The following is an 18,989-nucleotide window of genomic DNA, read 5'->3' on the forward strand; positions in this document are numbered from 1 at the left end:
CGAGCCCGCTGTTGCAGCTTGTTTGCACTGGGGCTTATCCGGAGCGGAAATTCCTTTCCGTTTTTGTGAATGACAAACTCATTAACAATTCATCAACACAACCTGTTCCAGCCGGCCCGTCCCCACGGCAACAGCCCCTTCCGCAGCGCGCTCATTGGCTGGCCTGGAGAATGTATCCATTGAGACGCTCGCTGTTTGTATCCATTGAGGAGCTGCCTCGCTCAGGGGGTGTGCGAACCCTGAGTCTAAGGGAGAGTGAGCAAATCGAGGCTTGAATAGTCTTAGAAGAAAGACGCCCGGGTGGATTTGAGGTGCAGTCTTGGAGGGAGGGATTAGGAGCCGCTGGGGTTTTTTTCTTCTCCCCTCTAAGTAGCACGGAGTCCGAATTAATTGGATTTCATTCACCGGGGAGAAACAAAACTCTCCGGGCAGCTTCATTCAGAGAGATTCATTGACACCAAGAGCGAGCGGTTGCAGCTGGGTGCAGAGGGAACCGCCGGCTTCACTTCTGTCTCGCCTGCCCCAACCGCTAACCGGGTTTGGGAAGGGCGAGGTGGAATTCAACCCCGCTCTGAAAGCGGCGGCTTCGCGCGGCGCGCTCGGCCTATGCCTGCCCCGAGGGGCGTCTGGTAGGTACCCCGCCCTCTCCGGCAGCTCGACCCCCATGATAGATACGCTCAGACCCGTGCCCTTCGCGTCGGAAATGGCGATCAGCAAGACCGTGGCGTGGCTCAACGAACAGCTGGAGCTGGGCAACGAGCGGCTGCTGCTGATGGACTGCCGGCCCCAGGAGCTGTACGAGTCGTCGCACATCGAGTCAGCCATCAACGTGGCCATCCCGGGGATCATGCTGCGGCGCCTGCAGAAGGGCAACCTGCCGGTACGCGCGCTCTTCACGCGCGGCGAGGACCGGGACCGCTTCACCCGGCGCTGCGGCACCGATACCGTGGTGCTCTACGACGAGAGTAGCAGCGACTGGAACGAGAACACGGGCGGCGAGTCGGTGCTCGGGCTGCTGCTCAAGAAGCTCAAGGACGAGGGCTGCCGGGCGTTCTACCTGGAAGGTACGAGCCGGGGGAGCTCCGCGCGGGGGCAGGGCGGGGGACACCGGGCTACGAGCTGCAGGCGGGACGCGCGGACTGGAAGCGCCCCTGCAGCGCTCGGCTGGCGCTTCTGAGCCGCGCTGCTGCGCCAGGGGCCGTCTGCCGGCTCCCGGCTGCGAACCTCTCTAGAGTCCCGCACCCGCGAGCCGGGCCCGCGCGGAATCGACCGGCTTCCGGCCGCAGGCACGGGCCGGTTCTTTCTAACTAGCTCTCCTTCCTACCCGGGATATTCCCCACCATTCCCTGCTTTCTGTCGTTCGATTTTGAGTTCAGATTTTGCAGGACGGCAGAGGTCATTGGGGTGCAGATTGACACCTTCTACCCCTTCAAGATATTCGGAAAAGTTGCCATTTTGTGCATTTCCGGATTCAAAAGAATAAAGGTTCCCAGGGGAGGCGGGCCCGTTCGTTCTGTTCCCAAGGGTGCACACTTAAGTGTCTTTCTCTTGTATTTGGCTCTGTGTGCAGGGTGGCTGGAAGGGTTCTGTGGTGTGTTTCTGCGTGAGGCTGCGGCTCTCAAAGCTGTGAAAACTACTACGGCATCTCGGGTTACATGATTGCTTTTCTTGTCCTGGCAGGTGGTTTCAGTAAGTTCCAAGCCGAGTTCGCTCTGCACTGCGAGACCAATCTAGACGGCTCGTGTAGCAGCAGCTCGCCACCGTTGCCAGTGCTGGGGCTCGGGGGCCTGCGGATCAGCTCCGACTCCTCCTCGGACATTGAGTCTGACCTTGACCGAGACCCCAGTAGTGCAACGGACTCGGATGGCAGCCCGCTGTCCAACAGCCAGCCTTCTTTCCCCGTGGAGATCTTGCCCTTCCTCTATTTGGGTTGTGCCAAGGACTCCACCAACCTGGACGTGTTGGAGGAGTTCGGCATCAAGTACATCTTGAACGTCACCCCCAATTTGCCGAATCTCTTTGAGAACGCGGGAGAGTTCAAATACAAGCAGATCCCCATCTCGGATCACTGGAGCCAAAACCTGTCCCAGTTTTTCCCTGAGGCCATTTCTTTCATAGGTGAGACTAATTAACAGTCCTCGCTCAGCCTTTTTAATGCAAAACTCCTAACTCTTCCTAGAGTTCAAGCTGTCCATCTTTCTTGCTGCTTGCTAGTTTGTGGGACTGGCGATCTCTGATGTTCCAAGGGCGTTCTTAATTCTGGTTTATCTTCTTGCTAAGAAAAAGTGCCTTTTGACAAGGCTGCAGACCACAGGTGTATTTGAAATGCTATCTGCTGCTTGACTCTGAATTCAGTCATTTGAAAGGGGGGTCATTCGTAAGTAGACAACAGAATTTTCCCACAATCTTTGGACTAGAGGAGGGCCAGATAAAAGTACTCAAGGTAGACAGGAATTCTAGCATGACTTTGTAATTTTAAAAGACCTGGGAGTTGTTAGAGAACACCAAGTTAGGCGTTGGAAAGCCCTGTGAATGCTAGATGCTGTAATCCAGCTGAATGTTACTGTGATACCGGTTCACAGTGAGACAGTGAGGGTAACCTGAGCCCAGCAGGAAGGACTGTGGGCTGAAAGCCTGGAGAAGCGAATCTCCAGGCATTGTAATGCATTTCCTATTACAAAGGAACTCATTTTCAGGCCATGTCGACATCCTGTTCCTCCTAATGGGCTGTCCCCTGTGACTTCCCTCTCTCTTTTAAAATGCCTGAATATCTCCATTGTTAGCTGCACAACAGTTGGAGAATAATTTAATAGACCCTTGCAGTCTGCTTGTCTGTATAAAAGGCATTCACGACCATATTGCAGGGTTTCTGGTATTCACATGCTGGGGCAAAGAATGCACACATTAAGGAGTTTTTTGTTGGCAGGAACTTAATACAAAAGCTCCCTTTTCAGAAAATATCTGAAATATGTAATTGTGCCCAGTGTACATGTTTTATCGCAGTGATACATTTTCTGCTGCCTGCAGGGCTCAACTGCTGCACACAATTATTTTTTATCTTTTTTATTATTATCATTATTATTCAGTTTTTAGACTGGTCGTTCACAAAGGGTGGTTTTCAGTCTACTGACATTTTGCCTTTCTTTTTGTGTGTTTACAGATGAAGCCCGGGGCAAAAACTGTGGTGTCTTGGTGCATTGCTTGGCTGGCATCAGCCGCTCAGTCACTGTGACTGTGGCTTATCTCATGCAGAAGCTCAATCTGTCAATGAACGATGCTTATGACATTGTGAAGATGAAGAAATCCAACATCTCCCCCAACTTCAACTTCATGGGCCAGCTGCTGGACTTCGAGAGGACGCTGGGACTCAGCAGCCCCTGTGACAACCGGGTCCCAGCACAGCAGCTCTATTTCACCACGCCCTCCAACCAGAATGTCTACCAGGTGGACTCCCTGCAATCCACGTGAAAGGCCCCACACTGGGATGTGTCCATTCTTCAGCAGTTTCTGTTAGCAGCATCAGCTGGGCTGCTTTCTTTGTATGTGGCCCAGGTGTCAACATGACACCAGCTGTCTGTATTAGACAAGGTTACCACGTGTGGAATTGGTTATTCCAAAGGGAGAGATTTGCTCCATTCTCGTTGGAAGAACAGGACCTGCTGTATAGATACAGGCAGTAGGTTTGCTCCACACCCATGTGTACAGCCTACCCCTGCAGGGACTGGGATTCGAGAACTTCCAGGTATATAGGGTAGGACCAAATGGTAGGGTAGGAGCATTTGTTCTCTAGGGCCTTGTATGACTGTTTCCTTTTGCATCTGGAACTGACTCTATATTGTCTTCAGTGAAGACTGACTCAATTTTGCATATAGAGGAGCCAAAGAGAGGTTTCAGCTCTATTTGTAGTATCAGTTTGCAAAAAAAAAAAAGAAAATAAATAAATAAATAATCAATCAAATGAATCTGATACTCCATTTGATTATTGTAAATATTTGATCTTAAATCATTTGACAGTGTTTGTTTGAACTGTGTTTGTTTTTCCTTTGATGGGTTTAAAAGAAATCATCCAAAGGGAGAAAGCAGTATGCCACTTCTTAAAACAAAACAACTGAAACTTTTTGCTCTTTTCTAATCCAAAGGATATATTTGCAGCATGCTCGACTTTACCAATTCTGAATGACGTTTTCATGGACACTTATGATCACAGAGACCTTGTTATGGTGCAGTCTTCAGTCTCTTTCATATACCTTCCTTGTGACCTTGTTTTTTCTCGTAATGTAGTTTGACTCTGCCTTACTTTTGTAAATATTTTGGCTTGTATTGTCTCAAAGGGGATATCTTGGAAAGACACCAAAATCATGGGCTCACTTTTTTTTTTTAAACTTCAGCTGTGCTAAACAGTATATTACCTCTGTACAAAATTCTTCAGGGAGTGTCACCTCAAATGCAATACTTTGGGTTGGTCTCTTTCCTTTTTAAAAACAATTTGTGCGAAACTGGAAGCGTGTGTGTGAGCATGGGTACCCATTCAATAGGCGACATGCATATGATTGTGAAGGAGGAAGACAAGTGGCTCCATTATGTTCATGGTATAAAGTTCTGAGCTGAAATTTATTATAAGAATGTAAAACCTTAAATTATTAATAAATAATTATTTTGGCTATTGAATGTGTATTTTTAAAAAATCTCTCCTTAATTGTACTTACATGTGAAGTGACACATTTTAGGACCTTTTCAGTTGGGGATTGATATTGGCTTGTAAATACATGTAGGAATAATGGGGCAAAGTTCTCATCTTTTAAGCTATTTCCAAGTTTTCAGGTGCATCTTTTGCTTCAAATAAAAGTGACATAAGGGATTGACTATATCATTCCTATGGATAATACTTAATACGAAGGGAAGAGAGTGATTACATCATTCCAATGGACCATACTTAATGATAAATTCTGGCTTACTTAGGAAAATTGTAATGCTCTTGAAGAAGAATGAAGTCATAGAGCACAGCTTGCTGAAGTATAAGATTTGGATATTCATGAATAGTCATAAAGAGGAGGCACCAGAATAACAAGGTGACAGTTGGCAGTGTTCACCTCTCTTTCCTTCCCTGTCAGGATCTTCTGCTCAATAATACTTAGACATGCCAGGGAGAAAGTAGAGATGATTCTTTTTCCGGTCTGTAACTGTCTGGCAATTCTACCTGCAAATTCTCCTAGCGTTGGAATAACGAATCTGGGATGGTGTCTCCCCTTTCCTTTCTCGTGTACAGGGCAGGGCATAGCTAAGCTTTCTCCCTGAGTCTAAATGTGGCCACGATTTCACGTTGGCACTTGAAATGAAGCATTGCCACTCCTAACGTGCTTTGTACTTAACTGATTTAGAATGTGGGCCAGAAACTCCTATTGAACTTTTATGTTGAGGTTGTTTTGAACAGTTACTTTAAGGTAAAGGCTTAATATCCTGTCATTTTCCTTGGGACATACCTCTCCTTGTCCCGAGTGTCAAAATACACAAATCAAAATCAGAATAAAGGGCAGGTGTATGAAATCAAAAGAATTAGAACATACATTTCCAGCCCTTTTTGAATGAGCTTGGTGCCTTGGTCTGCAGTGGGGAGAAAGATGGGCTTTTCACCCACACGGTACCTGTGAGGTGCCAGTTGAATTATTTGGCAGGAGGCAAGTAGCCCGGATTTTATGGCAATCCTATCAAGCTGTCCAGTGTGACTTTTAGCACCTAAGCATGTATAAAAGGCAGAAACAGTGCAAAAAAATACCAAGTCAGTCGCTCCCATTTGGGTGCCCCAAGTCAGCCAGAGCTCGGAAAGGAGAAGTGGGTTGCAGTTCAACTTGGCTCGTGTTAATCCAGTTCTGAACGGTTTCCGCTCCTGGCATTCCCTAAACTGCCTCTTCAAAGTAGGGATTTGCAAGCAGCGTTAGCAATTTCCCGTCCAGCTGCAGCTCGAGTAGCTGCGTGCTTCTCCACACACCTCCCCCCCCCACCGACTTTTCTCTGATTTCTTTTCTCTTTCTTTCTTTTTTCTTTAATATGGGTGGTGGATAATTTTAGTGCATTTCCTCTTTGTGGATTATCGTCTCCTTTCCTTCTAGAACCTGCATACACTGAGTTCCTACAGCTCTGCTCAAGCCGACAGCTGGCCTCCCCAGCACTTCCTCTCGTTTCACTGTGGGTTTGTTGTTTGTCAGTCCACTTCTGAAATTAATAATGTTTTCTGGCCAAGTGCCACAAGCCATTACCACAAAGGGGAAGTAACACATATGAATAGCAGGAAGCCATGCAGGGTCACAGTGTGAGCTGAACCTGTGGCAGGAGCATAATTGAGCCTGGCCCATTCAGCAAGTGTCTGACAGCGATTTGGGGGAGAGGGAGCTCCCTGCATTTAAGCAGCTCAAGCTGTGAAAAAAAAAAGTTTCCAATAAATTGGTAGCAAATGGTCTTTGTCATCAGTGTGAATAAAAGAGAGGCAGCAAGAAGAGTTTAGGGCCCCCATAAAGTTGCAAGGTTTGGGATTTCTCCCCCCTCTCCTGGCATACTGTTTCATAAGGCTGGTGAACAGAGGGGCGCCTGCTTCCCTCCATCGCCACAAAGGGGCTCCTGTTAAATGGGTGTTTTCACGGTTCACACAGGCCAGAAGATTCAAACAGCTCTTCTCTTCCTTTATTTTTCTTCTCTGGAAGGTGGAAGGTTGTAACTGACAGCCTGGGCCCCCATCTCACCCCACACCTCCCTTTCTCCTGGCCATCCCTCAGTTCCTTTGGTTCCTTTGTGCTCACGGGAGCCCTTGAAGGCGATCATTTTGCATCTTGGAGTTGGGCTCACTTCCTGAATGGAGCCCTGCATGGTTACTAGGGCAACCTTTGCCAACAGCTGCAGCTCCCTGGCCTCCCTCCTCACCTGCTGTCTCCATTAGTGGCTTGCTCAGGTCTCTGAGCAAGCGGTACCTTTTCTGCCCTTCTGCAGTGGGCTGGGGGGGGCCTTTCCCGGACGTTATCTGCAGGTTTCGTGGGGCTGCAGGAGACTTAGAAGGTGTACTGCTTAATGGTCGCAACTGGTCTTAGGTTTAAAATCAGACTGAGAAAGGCTTATCTGGGGATAGAAATAACAGCACAGCCTTTAAAGGAGTGAAAATGGAGACGTGCTTGAACCAACAATTAGAAGACCTGAACTCTGACTCTCACTAATGAATCAGAAGCCCTGGGCAAGTCCCCCAACCTCACCAACTCGCTTTTTTTCTTGTCTATAAAATGAGAGAGTTTTTAACCTCTCATTCTAGGATTCTTTTATCATTCCAGTGTTCTGGTACACAAACTAGATGGTAAAACAAGGTGCAGATGAGGGGAAACAAATAACATTTACTGAGGGTATTAGATACTGTACTTCATTTACAATATTATCTCATTTAATCCTCAGAGCAGCTCCGAGATGGGTCCTATTACCATCCTTATTTTTCAGCAAGGAAACTGAGGCAGAGAGAGGCCAATAGAGCCTGAAGTCACCTCGTGGGAATTGGTAGAACTGAGCTTTGAGGCTTTAGCTCTTCTTGTAAACTGCTTGTCATCAGTATTTGCTCGTCTTTAAAAAGTCCTGTGATGCTGGCTAGGAAGTGGTGACCCTGTTTTACAGCCGAGGAAGTGGAGGAAGCAGAGGTTAAGTGACCTGCCAAATCAAACCCGAATTCGACAGCCAAATCAAGAGAGAGTCAGAGGACCCCAGCTGATAGGTCATCAGAGAGATGTCAGGTCTGCCTAGAAGCTTCCATCCTCTCTCTCCACGGAGAAGTTACTCTATCTTGGACCCATGAGCACATAAATTACAAAACTGATGTTCCTAAGGATCTCTAGAGCGGCTAGCAGCTGGCCAGCTGGCCCTGAACCTTGCCCATACTCCCCTTTCAGGATTACACAAGTGAACTGGCCCCAGAGATAGTCACTTCCTCACTGTGATCCTCTTGGAGGAAAGCTGGCCTGGCGAGGGGGAGAGAGAGGAGAGAGAGAGAGAGGGAGAGAGGGAGAAGGAGGGAGAGAAAGAGGGAGGGAGAGGGAGGGAGAGGGAGAGAGAGAGATCCATGGAAGGCTGCAGAATAAGAGGGGCATATTAGAAAATAGTGAAGGAGCAGAACACAACAAGGGCAAATCATGTGAAATCTGACCGTAAATATTCTTGAAAAGTCATCTTGAAAAATCAGTCTTCAGACTTTAAACTGCTTCAGAAGGATTACTTTGGGTGTAAATTTATATGCAGTTCCTCACACTGTAACAGTCATTTTCCAAAAGATTCTGCAGACTTTCAAATACGCGTACTCCTCTTGTGTTTCTACCACAGTGGGCCCTGAATTAGTCTGGTTTTGGTGACGGAATCTTTAAACTTCTTTAAAGTCCAAAATTGATTTCCTAAGAGTATTTAAGGGCACAGAACAAAGTTCAAACAATTCACAAATATTTATCCAGGCCTTGATCTGTGTTACACAGATTCAGTGAAACAAGGTTAGAATAAAAGGCAGCCAAAGACTTAACAGGCCCTCAAAGGCTGATGAAGGCAAAGTCATGTTTCAAAGTGTTACCTCTTAATCTTTCTGCTGGTGCCTCAAGTCAAAGCGGAAGCCCCAAAGAACTATTGGGCAAGTCCTTGTATGTCCTTACCTGCTGCAACGGTCAAAATAACATTTTAGACCCTATATTTTATTTTTTATAGGGGAAAGGATTATTAGTCCACATGTCTGCAATTTGGCCCGCCTACTTCCTTATTTTGTCATGGAAAAATACCTTTAGAGACTGTGTGCAGCCTTTTAATGATGAGAAGTTTTGGACCACCATACCTCCAAAAATGAACTCTCAGACACACAAATGAAACAAGAAGAAATATATGTTATTTGATAATGACATCCTCAAAAGCACCAAGCTAAAAAAAAAGAAAAAAAAAAGAAGTTGCTTCTTCTAAGCTAGAATTCTTCTTTTCCTGCGTTTGGAGACAAACTAAGTATTTATTACATTAAGCATTTTTCATCAAGTCTAGTTTAATTCCTATTGCAAATGCTAACAGGAGAAGGAAGAAAGAGGGGAAGGTACAGAAGAGGTTCTTTGGGAGCACATAACTCCAAGGACAATCGTAGCAGGAATGTCCCTTTATCTTAAGTTCTGGTTGTTATTGCTATATAACAAACTACCCCCAAACTTAGTGGCTCAAACAACAACAATCATTTATTTTGTTCCTAAGTCTGCATTTGGGCAGATCTCAGCAGGGAAGGCTGGTCTCTGCTCAATGCTGTCTTAGCTGGGGTAGCTCGACTGCAGGCCAGAAGCTCCATTTCCAAGATGGCTCCCTCACGTGGCTGGAAAGTTGGTGCTGGCTGTCAGCTGGGGGCTCAGCCAACGGCTTGTGTCAGGGACTTTGATTCTTCTTCATGTGGTCTAAATTTCCTCACAGTATGATGTTCCATGGGTGAAACCCTAAGTGAGAGAGTCAGGTAACTGTGTTGACTTTCAGGATGTAGGCTCAGAAGTCACACAAAGGTCTACCACGGTTCAAGGTGAGGAGATGAAGGAGGGGCAAGATTCTGAGAACACGTGCGATGGACAATATGGCTGCAACCATTTTTGGAAAACAGAACCTTCCACATCTTACATGGGAACTGCTTGAATGTGGGACTCTAAGAAGTAATAACGAGCCCCCAAATTAGTCTCATGGTCCTATCTTGAAAACGTTATAGCTGTCAACAATGCTGCAATTATTCTTTTAATCTAACTCATCTTTCGTCTGTCTCTAATGTTCCCAACATAGTAATACCATTGAAACAATCACAAAGATTGACCCAAGAAATAAAATATGAAATAGTTTTACAAAAGAATATTAATGTTTTCATTTGGGCAGAGAAAATGTTATATTTGTGATGGATTCAACCAAGTTATTGAGTATGGTGATAGTTCATTATTTTCATGCAAAATAGTATTCTATTGTATTTCATGGTATTCCATTGTAGTAGACCACCTTACATAGACGGTTGGGTTTTTTCCAGATTTAACTATTACGAACAGTATTGCTAAGAAGACTCTTGTGCATGTACCCTGATACCCCTGTGCACATGTTTCCCTGGGGATACACAAGGGAATGTAATAGGTATAGGTTGTGTAGATCCCCAACTTATATAATGACAAATTGTTTTCAAAGTGGTTGTACCAATTTAAACACCACCAATGGTATTTGAGTTTTTATAGTTTCGCATTTTTGTCAGCACTTGATATTGTCAGACTTTTTTAGTTTTTGCTTATCTGGAAGGTGTGAAATTATTATTTATTATGATTTTAATTTTCAGTATTCTGAATCCTCATGAGGTTGAGCCTTTGTTCGGTGTTGATTGGCAAAGGATATTTTATTTTGCAAAGTTCCTGTTCAAGCCTCTTGCTGAGATTTTCATTGAGTTACCTCTAGTTTTTGTATTGATATAAGGAATACTTTGATATCCTAAATACTAATCCGTTATTGATTATACACATTGAAAATATCAGTGCAGTGCTTTTCAAACTTTATCCCTCTGGTCCTTCTCAGGGAAGGGTACATTTGGGGGCAGGTTGTATATTATATAACTCTAAAAGGTGTCTGTCAGAAAGACAATGACAAAACTGGCAGTGCCGACCTGCATAACCTTACGTGGAGTCTTAGGGAATCAAGGGACTTGTGGCTAAAAATGTTTGAAAACCACTGAATCTATTTAACAAACATGGAAACAGAGTCAGAGAGACTGAGATGAAAGAATATCTACTTTTGATTATCTAGACTTAAGTGGGGCTGGTCTAGAAGTGTTTTGGGGTGTCCTAAATCTTGCACCAAGTTTTGAAGAGTGGTGTTTTTTTCACAGACATGTAAAAAGGATGCTACAGTTGTAGGTGATGAATTATGCCTAGATTTGGAAGTAGTAAAAGACAAATTCTTTGTAAGGCATGGCAAAAGTATTTTTCAAGATGTAAAACAGATAGCAAAAATCAGGATACCCAGGGATATGGGGGGTGAAATTGAAAGAGAATTTGCAGAGAGTAGAAAAAACAGTGGCTTTTGATTTGCCTAGCCTCCCTTCCCAGTTACATCTTGAATTGGAAAAACTCCTGTTCTTTCCTCCTGTGTGTCTGTTTCTTGTGTCTCCTTTACTACTCACACACTTCCCTTCTCACACTCTGATCACCAAATGTGTAGAGGATTTTCCCCACACCAAGCAGTTCTCTGTGACACCAGCTGGGTGTCCTATAGTTAAACTCAATTCTAACACTCTCTATTTAAAGATAGTGGCAGATTCCACAGCTTCAGGGCTGAATCCCTCAAGACTGTTCATACCCCACTTCGGATGCTAACAGCAAGTAGAAGGTCCCAGATTACCTACAACTTCAGTCCAACATGGCCACAAATCAGAGCATCCCATGACCTTCTTCTCAGGTTCAGTTCAACACGTAGTTAGGTTTACCAGTTTCTTAAAGGATATGACAAAGGATACGGATGTGTGCCCGGTGAAGAGATACATAGGGCAAGGTCTAGGGTCTCCAATGCAGAAGCTTTTGCCTCTGTGGAGTTGGGGGTGTGTCAGTCTTCCAGTAAGTATGTGTTCACCAAACGGGAAGCTCTCGAAACTCCATACTCTTGGAATTTTTATGGAGGCTTCATCGTGTAGGCGTGATCAATCATTAACTCCATTTTCAGTCCTTTTCCCTTCTCAAGATAATGGGAGGCAGGGCTGAAAATTCCAAGCATTTATTCATGGCTTGTTCTTTCCTGTGACCGGCCCTCATCCAAAAGCCCACCCAGAGTCCTCTTATTAGAACAAAAGGTAGTCTTATCACCCAGGAAATCACAAGGGTCTCAAGAGCCCTCTGTCAGGAATTGGGGACAGAGACCAATATATATATTTCTTATTGTAAATCACAATATCACACATCTGGTTACAGAATCTTACTGTTATGTATCAGGGAGAATTAGGTTCAGAGGCCTATAATAGAGAACAAAAACTAAAAATTATCAAAACTCATGAGGATTTATTCTCGTCTGTAAAAGTCAGGAGGTGTAAAATCCTGACCTGGTAGGGCCACTTCACAGGCCCATTTGAGACTCAGGCTTCTTCTAGCTTTGATCCCCACAGTCACAGGAAGGTGGCTCCATGCTGGTCATCACATTCACATTCCAGTCAGTAGGAAGGAGGATGGAAAAAAGGGAAAAGAGTGCCCCTCTTGCAGAGTCTGTTCCATCAGAGAAGCTTCCAGGAAAACATGTACCAGACTTGTACTCTATGTACTCAATACCCAGAATTAGCCACATGGCCATAGCTAGAGAGACTGGGGAATATAGACTTTTAGCTGGGCATGTGCTTCCCCTAACATATAATTGAGGTTCTGTTACTTGGGAAAAAGGGGAGACTGAATATTAGTTACCCACTGCATTCCTGGCGAAAACCCTACCCCTGCGACCCAGGGCAGGGCAAGAAGAGTACATCATTTTCCCATCTCAGTGATTGGTTCAGGGATAAGACACGATGCAAGTTCAACCAATCCTATCACACTCTGGATTTTCCCATGGAAAGGATTTTCTCTTAGGGTTGCTAAGCCGAGACCTACCAAGTTAGAATCACTAGATGTGAGGCCTGGGAATCTGTTTTATAATAAAAGGTCCACAGGTGATTCTTTTGATTGGCCACTTTGGGAATTACCAGATATGCCATATGTATTAAGCCAGTAGTTAACTTAATCTAGAATCTCCACTCTCAGGGTCTTCAAAGAACAGTGTGATTGGGAGCCTCCTAGATGTCTTTCATAACATGGACATCAAAAGATGGGGCATATAAGTTAGCTCTAACTGCACCATAAGCTTTTATGAGCTCCCTACTTTAGACTCTCTTAGAGTTATGCTTTTTTTCTAGCTTATTACCTGTCCTATAGAATAGCATTTGAAAATATAAATTGTCCTAGAAATACTTTAATTTCACCAGGACTTCTAGGTCTGCTGTGCTGGGACTGTGTTCACTCTATAACTCTATCAGAACCCTCTGAGCTAAAAAAAAAATGAAAAAAAATTTTATAGATTCTGACCCACCAACTCTCATATTTTGTCTTTTCAGGCTGACGTGTTTTAAAGTCTCTCTGATTTCTTTACAAACCCTAATATTAACTAATTTTAAGTGACCTTCTTTGGATACATTCCAGTTTCATTTTGACATTTTTGAGGTTTAATGACTGGAATTCAACCCAGTATTTCTGGAGCGGATGAATTCTGGTGTCTCCGTGTGTATATGTGTGTGCGTGTGTGTGAGCACTCAGAGATTGTGCTTTCTATTTTGTTTTTAACATCCTTCCTGATGATGCTTGCTTTTGTGACTGCCACAATACTTTGGACCGCCTTCCGCAGAGAATGGACTGCAATGATGCCATCATCCTTTTCCTGGATCACGTCTGCACTTGGAGGCCTTGGTCTCCGGAGAACAAGGTGGGTTCTCTTTTCCTGTGGGCATTACGTTCAACTGCCTCTACTGAGCGTCAATGGTCTCTGCCCACTCACACAGCTCTGTGAGATCTTCCCAGGGTTTATTCTTGTCAGGTTGGTATTTCAATTGCCAGAAAATCTTGGCATCATTTATAAATTTGAGATTTCACTTTACTGATGTCTACATTGCTTTTGGAAAATGATAAATGGTCCACATACAGATTCATGAAACACACAGTTTTTAATATATCCTCAAACAGAAGAGTGATTATCCCTTTAATGTGCCCCATAATATCCATCGGCAATCCACGAATAATAATAGAATCTGATTAAAAATAGTGAGACTCCTATGAAAATATAGCTTTATGATCATTTCAAAAAATTCTTGCTCCCCACCCAACCTCAGTTCCAATGAAATTTCTACTCCCAAATCCTTCTCATAAGGACATTTTGGGATTGCCACTGATTTTTATTCAAAGTTTCATATTTTTAAGGCTCTCCTAAGTCCTTGACAAAATCAATCAAGAGTTTAAAAGTTTAAAAAAAAAGATGCTGGCTGAGTGGACCATAGAATATCTCAGTTTGGATATGGTTCTCAGCTGTGGAATGAAGATTACAAACTCCATCAATGGGTTCAGTCTTCCTGATCTATCACTTATTATCCATATGATCTTGAGCAAGTTACTTAGTCTCTCTGAGCCTTGGGGTTTCCTCATCTGAACAATGGGAATAATAGTAACACTTAGCTGATGGAGTTGTGAAGATTGAATGAGAAATTGATGTAAAACACTTAGTACAAATAAATTATGATTGTAAAGCTCTGGGGAGTAGAATTATGGTATATAATTATTCATTCATTCATTTATTCATTTAAAAAAAGACAAACTGTTGTGTTCAAGGAACGTTCTGGAGGCTATAAAAAGATAAATTAGATACAAATCTTGACATTTTAGCCTTGAAATGAAACTAATAATGAACATAAATCATTGTGGGGTATAGAGTGACAAATAGCGTCAAGTTAAGAACATGGATTCTGGATTTAAACTCCCGTAGGTTCAAAGCTTAGCTTCATTACTAGCTACATGTATAATCTTAGATCAGTTCCTGCACCTCATTAAATTTTTCCTCTTTTCATCGGTGAAAAATGGAGATAATAAGAGTATTTACCTCGTGGTGTTGTTATCAGGATCAAATGAGAAAATGTACATGAAGTGTTCAGCACTTTGGCTGGCACATAGAAACTAATGTCACCTATTTCCATAAAAGAGATCCAGAAGCAGAACTCTGGCAACTGAGAGGAATAGGGGAATGTGTTTTTCTGTGTGGGGAAGGGAAGGCTCATGGAAGACATCCTGCAATAGGCTGCTGAATCACAAAGCCAATTTATAAATTTACTGGAGAGTACACATTGAGCTCTTACCATGAGGTTGGTCCAGCTATCCTTTGAGGTAGGTTTTATAGGGATATGAAATTCCCATCTTCCAGATGAGAAAACAGGTATTCAGAGAGTTTAAATTAAGTCATTTGTTGGTCTTTGTTCCCAGATCTGCTCAACTCCAAAGCCTGGGTTTTTAACATCTGCTTTGTCCTCCTCCACAGTGATGTGGATATTGCCCATCTCACTGGTCTCTCCCTTCCAGCATGAGGATGAGGGCACTGGGAGAGCTGAATCCCTCATTGCAAGATTGCTGCCAGCAAGTGAATCAGAGTCCAGGGAGTTTGTGGCATACTTCATCCAGGTCATATTAGGGTCAAGACAAATATTCCTGCTCTGTGGTAAGACAAACGAAATGAAACGAAATGAAACGAAACCAAACCAAACCAAACCCACACTTTTTTAGTCACTGGAATGTTGAAGTCCATTGGATGGTGCTGAGCAATCCTGACAAATTTCTGTCCTCTGGCTCTCTTTTCCTTGTCTTTTTTCAGGAACTCCAACACCCTCCATACATCAGTCAAGCTATAAACTATAGCTAATTCAAACACAAATTAGTTATATTACTTACAGATTAGATTCCTTGTTCTACCCTAATCCCTTGATGAGACACAGGAAAAGCTCTAGTTTCATCTGAAGCATATTGATGGATCATTTTCTGATAGTAAAAACAGAATCTATATTTTTTGAGCCCTTCCTTTGTGCCAGGTTGTGTCCTATATGCAGACTATCTCCTCTAATCTTTGGTACTCTCTTCATGAGGCAGAGATTACTCTCTCATGGTGGTTAAGTACAAGGGCTCTAGAGCTGGAAGCCTTGGTTCAAATCTGAACTCTATCACTTACTAGCTGTCTGACTTTAAGCAATTTGGTTAACCTCTCTATGCCTCAGTTTTCTAACCTGGAAAATGAAAATACTATAGGGACATAGCAAGAAACAAATTAATTAATACACTTAGTGTTAGGATGGTGTCTTGCTCATTTTAAGTAACAAATACATGTTAGTTCTGTTGGGGAGGAAAAACTTTTCCTCTAACCTCTAAGGTTCTATAATTGGAGGCTTGTGGATTAAACTGACAAAAGACAGCTTGGCAAGAGAAAAGACAAACTTTTATTCACGTATGTTTGCAGGAGTTCACAGAAAAATATGACTAAGGAAGTGATTAGAATTTAGGGCTTATATACCATCTTAATAGTGGAAGGGGAGGGGGAGAAGGGCACTTATGGGAAAACAAATGACTTTTAGGAAAGATAAATGGTCCCTTAGGAGAATAAATGGGAGATACGGTATTTTTGTGACAATGTCTGTTAGAGTGACTTCTTATCCTACTGCTGACTTCTCCCCAGTGATAGAAGTCAATCTTCCCTGGTTGTGAAACTCCCGGGAAGGGTGTTTATGACAGTTGAATTCTTTTGGAAGGCTCTGCTTTTAGGCAGATAAAGGGAGTCTAGGAAACAAACTCTTCACAGTGGTATATTCTGGACCCCTTCAACTCTTATCATCTCCATTTTGCAGATGGACAAGTGGAGGCTTAGAGAGATTGATTTACCTAGATCACCAAGGCAGTAAAGGGTGGAGCTGGGATTTGAAGCTGACGTGACCTAAGAGCCTTTGATTTTTCCACCGTGAGAGATCAGAGATGGAGAAACTTCTTGTGTCAAAATTCTTAGGGAATATAAATTCTTTGGAATGAATTTAACTTACCTCGGCCTCAACTTCATCACTTTTGCAAAATGAGGTGTTGAATAATATGACCTTGCAGGGCCTTTCTACCTCAAAATTATTATTGATTTTAGGTGTTTTAGCATAACCCATCATTGAAGAAGAAATTATGGTCATGTTTCTAAGAATGTAGCAGAGGAGACACTTCGATGTGTGTATGCAAGTATGTGTGTTCATGTACACTCCTCCATGTGTGTACACCTGAGTACATGGTCAGTTCTGGAACCAAGCAAGACCCTGTGGGGTTCCTGGGCACAGAAGCCTTTCTGTCCCCCCTTTCTTGACTCCAGCCTCCATGACCTTCCCTGAGTTCCAAAGGGCAAATTCGAACAGTTGCTAAAACGGGAAGGGAGGGGATGCAAAAACAAGGGAGGGGAAGCCAGGAAATAATAGTGCAGGCTTGGGGCAGGGTCCTGGTTCCACTTCAAGGGATACACATAACAAATTCTTTAAGCTCTTTAAGATGTCAGCATTCTTCATACCAGAGAAAGACCACCTGAGGCTACATTAAAGGAACCAGAGACGCTCATCAAGAAGATTGCTTGAGACCAGATTAGAGGAGTGCAGGCCCTAATCTTATCAGCAACCCCACCCTTGAACCGTTGCTATAAAACTCCTCATCAAATCCTCCTGAGTTGGGACACATAGTTTTTGAGGGCAGGAGCCCACTGTGTCCCCCTTTGCCTGGCAAAGCAATAAAGCTATTCTTTTCTACTTCATCCAAAACTCTGTCTCCTAGATTTGATTCAGCACCGGAACACAGAGGCTGAGCTTTTCAGTTGCTCTGAAAAGAATGATTGTCTTTGGAAGGAAAAGGGAAGATCTTAAGATGGAGATAGTTTAGTTGTTTATTTCTATCACACAAGCTGTTGACCTCGGATTCTGCACGTCCTCAGGGAGTGCCTCTCTAAGGCCTTTTCCAAAAGGTGATTGGCAAGCGAAGTCCTTCTAAAAGAGATAAGTAGCTTCTTAAAGTAAACTCAGAATAAATGGAGTACAAATTCTGTTTACTAAGTATTTCCTGGTTTATGGATGCTAACGTGCAGCCCTGCATGGCATGGTCTTTGAGGAATGGAAGAAAGGAGAGGGAGAGGTTGAATTCTGTTCCTGTATCATTTGGGAAAGGTATTTGGAAGCTGCCCCAGATGGAAGATTACATCATTTCAGAGTAGTAACTCAAATCTATAGAAATAGATGCTACCATGTAGGAGATGTGTTTACGTTAGAGACCACTGAGACATGTGTGAAGCTTTTGTTTTCAGTTAAAAAAAAATTTTTTTGGCCGCACCTCGATACATGCAGGATCCTAGTTCCCAGACCAGGGAATGAACCCACGCCCCCTGCAGGGGAAGCACAGAGTCTTAAACACTGGACCGCCACGGAAGACCCTTGTATGAGAGGCTTTTGAAAGCTTATGATAAAATTTGTTAAATTCTTTGTAATTTATTAAATCTGTAGAATTCCTTGCACTACCACAAATTTTTCTGAGCAGTTTACTTCCTTTTTGCTAAATACACTTTGCATTTTGCGTGGTTGTATTTCAGAATCGCAAGGTTTTGCTGCTGCTGGTTATTCTAACCAAAGGCTTTTTCTTCCCCACTCTGAGGACAAACAGGAAGGCTGGATGCTTGAGCCAGCTGAGTCAAACAGTTTCCAATTCTTTTTTTTTTTTTTTTTCCTCTTTCTCTTTTTAAAAAAAATCTCTTCTTTCTGGGACTTCCCTGGTGGCGCAGTGGTTAAGAATCTGCCTCCCAATGCAGGGGACATGGGTTTGAGCCCTGGTCTGGGAAGATCCCACAGGCCGCGGAGCAATTAAGCCTGTGTGCCACAACTCTTGAGCCTGCTCTCTAGAGCCCATGAGCCACAACTACTGAGCCCACATGCTGCAACTACTGAAGCCCACGTGCCTAGAGAAGCCCCTGCTCGCTGCAACCAGAGAAAGCCCGTGCGCAGCAACGAAGACCCAACACAGCCAAAAATAAATAAATAAATTTATTTTAAAAAAAACCTCTTCTTTCTTAATATTTCCTTTTCTGATGTTGGGCCTTAGTGATGTTAACTTAGTAGCATGATTCTTATATTGAGTCTGACTTTTCAAGATGATTTGTTCAGCCTCAGGATAGGGCCAATTTAAAGTCTGATTGTCTGATACACTGAGGCTTATAATTATACTAAGAAACAGGCTAATACAGGAAGAGAAGTCAAAGGATTACTAGTTGAGACCCAAAGTTCTGAGATAGTGAAAGAAAACAATTTTGGCTTTTTTAATCCCACGTGAGATGAAAAAAACCCCAAACAACCAAACCAACCAAGCAAAACATAAGAACTGGCTTCTAAAGACAAGAGTGACTTTAGGAAAGAA

At 43.4% G+C, this 18,989-nt stretch overlaps 1 protein-coding gene across 1 annotated transcript; it reads left to right on the forward strand.

Annotated features, from left to right (window-relative positions):
• Positions 1-215: 215 nt before the first annotated feature.
• On the forward strand, positions 216-4,663 carry DUSP6 (dual specificity phosphatase 6). Its single transcript, XM_061206255.1, has 3 exons — positions 216-1,064; positions 1,681-2,118; positions 3,161-4,663. Exons 1-3 carry the CDS (start codon positions 665-667, stop codon positions 3,466-3,468), a joined length of 1,146 nt encoding a protein of 381 aa, XP_061062238.1. The 5' UTR covers positions 216-664; the 3' UTR covers positions 3,469-4,663.
• Positions 4,664-18,989: the final 14,326 nt, after the last annotated feature.

The sequence above is a fragment of the Eubalaena glacialis genome, chromosome 11 (genome assembly GCF_028564815.1).
Source record: "Eubalaena glacialis isolate mEubGla1 chromosome 11, mEubGla1.1.hap2.+ XY, whole genome shotgun sequence".
Lineage (NCBI taxonomy): Eukaryota > Metazoa > Chordata > Mammalia > Artiodactyla > Balaenidae > Eubalaena > Eubalaena glacialis.

Excerpts from the sequence above, each read along its gene's own strand:
- DUSP6 (XM_061206255.1), top strand. The coding sequence starts at position 665 with ATGATAGATACGCTCAGACCCGTGCCCTTCGCGTCGGAAATGGCGATC. Across the intron at positions 1,065-1,680 it reads CCGGGCGTTCTACCTGGAAG|GTGGTTTCAGTAAGTTCCAA; the intron begins GTACGAGCCGGG and ends TTGTCCTGGCAG. Across the intron at positions 2,119-3,160 it reads TGAGGCCATTTCTTTCATAG|ATGAAGCCCGGGGCAAAAAC; the intron begins GTGAGACTAATT and ends GTGTGTTTACAG.